Source organism: Ochotona princeps, chromosome X, assembly GCF_030435755.1.
Source record: "Ochotona princeps isolate mOchPri1 chromosome X, mOchPri1.hap1, whole genome shotgun sequence".
NCBI classification, from domain to species: Eukaryota; Metazoa; Chordata; class Mammalia; order Lagomorpha; family Ochotonidae; genus Ochotona; species Ochotona princeps.
The window spans coordinates 6,609,475-6,614,041 of record NC_080865.1 but is presented as its reverse complement, the minus strand read 5'-3'; the positions used below and the strand labels follow the sequence as shown (position 1 = coordinate 6,614,041).

General features: G+C 55.7%; 1 protein-coding gene across 1 annotated transcript; it reads left to right on the top strand.

Moving 5' to 3' along the window:
- Window positions 1-103: 103 nt before the first annotated feature.
- Window positions 104-4,279, top strand: TSPYL2 (TSPY like 2). The gene is given in 18 exon segments (XM_004598322.2): window positions 104-289; window positions 292-414; window positions 416-691; window positions 693-740; window positions 742-836; window positions 838-955; window positions 957-1,004; window positions 1,006-1,080; window positions 2,419-2,496; window positions 2,611-2,661; window positions 2,663-2,723; window positions 2,820-2,860; window positions 2,862-2,969; window positions 3,102-3,199; window positions 3,461-3,743; window positions 3,746-3,949; window positions 3,951-3,983; window positions 3,985-4,279. Coding segments are annotated over 18 exon segments (2,040 nt in total). The 5' UTR covers window positions 104-250; the 3' UTR covers window positions 4,246-4,279.
- Window positions 4,280-4,567: the final 288 nt, after the last annotated feature.

Here is a 4,567-nt window from a genome sequence, read left to right as displayed (position 1 = left end):
GCGGCGGCCGGCAACCAATGGGTGACACAGAGCAGGCCCTTTGCGTCAACGACGTGGGCGGGATCTCTACGATTGGCGCGGAGGGAGTAGGGGCAGGGCACTGTGGGACGGGAACACCAGAGCGAGCTGAGGAGGCGAGCTGCTCCGTGAGGGGTGCCACCTCTGGGACTGCAGGTGGGACTGATTCGGGGCGGCCGCGGTGAGAGCGAAGGGGCGAGTGAGCCCCCGAGCTGGGTGAGCGCGGGTCACCATGGACCGCCCGGATGAGGGGCCTCCGGCCAAGACCCCGGCCGCCTGAGCAGCTCCGAGTCTCCAGAGCGCGACCCACCGCCGCCGCCGCCGCCCCCTCCTCCGCTCGTGCGACTGCCTCTGCCTCCGCTCCAGCAGCGTCCATGGCTCCGTGAGGAAACCGAGCGCGGCACAGGTGCTGGCTGACATGAGGGGGGTGGGGCAGGGCCCTTCGCTGCCCCCGCCGCCGCCCTATGTCATTCTTGAGGAGGGAGGGCGGTCCGCGCCTATTTCACCCTGGGTGCTGGGGGGACCTGACTGGGAGCCTGCAATCGAGTCGGCGGGTACGGGGAGGGGGCCCCCTCCCATGGGAAGCCTCGGAAACCCTGCCGCCCTCCCGAGGCCTCGGGCGGGCAGTGTGCAGATTGACGTTCATGTTGCGCTGAGCCCAGTAGCCTTGCAGGGACGAGAAAGCCCTAGAAACCTGTAGCACAGGGGTGTGGGCGCTCCAAGAGGTTGATCGGTCCAAAGAGGAAGGAGGAGGCCGTCATCATAGTGGAGGATGAGGATGAGGAGTGAGAGTCCTGAGGAGGCGGGAGGCGGAGGAGGGAGGAGGAGGAAGCAGAGGAAGATGAAGAAAGCAAGCAAGGAGCGGACATGGGGATGGGCGACGAGGATGGCGAGCATCCTGCAGGCACTGGAGAGTATTCAGATGGACCTGGAGGCGCGTGAACATCAAGGCGGGCAAGGCCTTCCTCCGGCTCAAACGCAAGTTCCATCCAGATGCGAAGACCCTTCCTGGAACGCAGAGACCTCATCATCCAGCATATTCCTGGCTTCTGGGTCAAAGCAGTATCCTTCTCATCGGTACTCATGGGCCCAAAGCCCATGAGTGCACGGGGCGAGGGGAACAGAGAAAGTGAAAAGGTGTGGAGGAGGGGGGGAAGGGAAGTGGGCCCTCTACTGGAAAAACAGCCCCTTTGGGTGGAAGAGGGGAGGGAAGGAGGAGGGCAGGACATCAGAGAAGCTGGACTGGCCATGATGAAGGGGGAAGGGGTGACCACATAGCCTAAAAACTGGACCACAGATGGGAAAAAATGGGAGAGAACGCAATGTTTTAAACAAAATGAATCCCAGTGAAAAGGGGGGAGGGGGACTAGAGGGCCACACGGCTTGGAGCAGAGCTGGTGAGAGGAGGAGGGGCGAGGGGCATGCAGGAGACAGCAACTGACTCAGGCTGTGCAGAGGCGAGGGGCACGACACAGCACACTGCAGCTGCCACAGAAAGCAAGCCTTGGGTTCTACATGGATCCTAGGAGGGCCCCCATGCTGACAGAAGTCCCCCTGCGCTGCGAGGGCAGGGGCCTGGAGTCCACTGAGGGGTTAGGAAAGTGCCTGGCTATGGAGACTGGTTAATCCAGTAAAGAAGTGAAGGAAGAATCCCAATCACTGTTGGGAGATTGTGCATCACATCTCTGGGGACACGAACATACATACATGTGGCGTGTTAAGAATATACAGGGTTTAACCTGCTGACAGAATTGAATGAGTAACAGACCCTGGGCCCCCTGACACAAAATGATCATGAGCCTTCAGCACCCAGGTAATATAATATCATCCAGACACAAGAGCTCAGCTACAGACCCTGTATTATGTGCATCCTACCTCTCCTCCCCCTCCCCCCCTCCCACCCCTTCTCAGCACGCAGGGCTTGGACACTAATGCTCAGAGGCATTCTTGTGACATGTGGACACAATGTCAACTCCCACACATAGAACATCATGTGACCACAGGCTCTTAGCAACCAGAAACGGCAGCACTTTGACATGGAGCTTCAGCCACAGACACCTAAGCATTTTGCAAGCGTAAGCCCTCAGCACTCAGAGACAGATGTCACATGAATGTTAGCCTTCAGCACCCTGACACAGCAAATGCAAACAATGGCTAGGCCACTTAACGCAGGTTTGACATTCACAAACACACAGCACACAGGCTCTCGCTGCATAAATGGTATCAAGAGAAGAAAAGTACTTGAGAGGCACATGACCTGCCTGTTGCACACATGAAGCCTGAAGGACTCCCCCGACACACACACTCCAGCCTCTCTTTTGTTCTGCCCCGCCTGCCCCTTCCCTCCCTCCCTCTCCATGGAACAGATTAATCCTTGACCTAAACTGCTCCACTCATCAGTTCCTCAACCACCCCAGAATTTCAGTTTTGATCAACCAACGTGATGAAGACATTTTCCGTTACCTGACCAATTTGCAGGTCAGGCCGAAGAGGAAGGGCCAAGGAATCTTGTGTTCGGGAGGGTGAGGGGTGGGTGGAAGGGGCCACAGTAGATGGGGGTGCAGATCCCACCATTACCCCCACCTTGAGCAGGTACAGGATCTCAGACATATCTCCATGGGCTACAAAATGAAGCTGTACTTCCCAGACAAACCCTTACTTCACAAACACGGTGATTGTGAAGGAGTTCCAGCGGAGCCGCTCTGGTAAGCCGCCAGTGCCAGGATACATTCGTGGCCATCCCTTAGTCTTTCCTTTTCCAGTCCTATCTCCATCTCTTCCTCCCCTCCCCACCTCCCTAGGACGGCTGGTGTGCCATTCTACCCCGATCCGCTGGCACCGGGGGTCAGGAACCCCAGGCCCAGGGTCGTAGGAACCAGGATGCCAGCCGCCACAGCTTCTTCAACTGGTTCTCGAGCCACAGCCTCCCAGAGGCCGACAGGATCGCTGAGGTGGGGTGGCAAGTGGTGGACATTGCCAGAGAAAGCCTTGCTAGATCTTACCCCTGAGGGCCTGGGAAAACTGGGAGTGAGCCTGGGGGCCCATGCTCATGGCTCTGTTCTCTTCACCCATCCTCTCCACAGATTATCAAGAATGACTTGTGGGTTAACCCTGTGCGCTACTACATGATGAAAGAAGGGGGCTACAGGACAAACAGAAAGAAGCAAGAACAGAAAGAAAGGTGATGGGGGTGGGGGTGACCTGAGGGATGACTTGATGGAGAGGGGCAACCTTTGAGATGATCCAGTGTGAGGAAGGATGCCCAGAAATGACATGAGGCTATACAGTCGGGGGCAGTCATGGGACTCCTCCCCCGCCAGCCTCATCTGGGGCAGCCCTTGTAGTAGCTTAACTGTCTCTTCAGTTACTTACCAGCTTTCCGTGTCTGCTCTGGGACCACCACTTGCCACCAAGCCCCTACTCACCCCAGGCTTCCCAACAGGAAAGCGAAGCGTAATTGTGAGGTGGTGATCATGGAAGATGGTCATGACTTCTTCGCGGTTGAAAATGTCTTCAGCGAGATCTCAGACATCGATGATTCCACTGACAACGAGACCATTCATGACATCAAGACCTCCGACTTCATGGAGACCACTGACTACTTCGAGAGCACCGACAACGAGATAGCTGACGCCCATGACAGTCTCTGTGACAGCGAGAGCCCAATCCCTCCGGAGGCCATCAAGCGCATGAGCAGCGACAGCAGCGAGAGCACCGATGACAGTGACGGAGCGCCGATGACAACAGTGACCACCCAGAAAACAAGAACACCGATGACACCAAGAATCTCAGCCAGGACTTTTATGACAACCAGTACACTGCTGGTTACAGCAGCCTCAGAGGCATGTACCCCAGCAGCCTTGGCCACAACAAAGATAGCAGTGAGAGCGACAATGAGGCCAGTGATGATGAAGATAATGATGGCAATGAAGGGTGACAACGAAGGCAGCGATGACGATGGCAATGAACGGTGACAATGAAGGCAGCGATGATGACGACAGAGACATCGAGTACTACAGGAGGGCCATTGAAGACTACGACAAGAATCAGCATAACAGCACCCACCAGGAAGACTATGACGATGAAGTAGAGATCATCTCTGAAGACTCAGTGGAGGAAGAGGAGGAAGAGGAGGAGGAGGAAGAGGAGGGCAATGAGGAAGGTGAGCTAGAGCCTGTTTTGTCTTCCCTCCTTTCTTTTCACTCACAGGCAGACTACCCAGGGTAAGTACACGAGGACCCAGATACAGCCTGCTCCGACAGAGGCAGAAGACACTGCAATTTTTAACATTGGGAAACCAGGGGGAAAATGTAATTTACAAACATGACAAAACTGAAAAAAAAAAAACATTTCAGTTGTAGGCGATGGCTAGATAGGTTACAAGAGAGCCAGACAAATGAAGAGTAGACAACAATAAAAGGAGGCAGTGGGTGGAAAGGACGGGTTGTAGCGTCTGAGCAAGACGGAGGTGGGGGGAGAAGTAGCAAACATGATGTAATTCAGGCATACTTTGTACCCATTCTGGCCTCCCAGGAACTCCAAGGCCTCT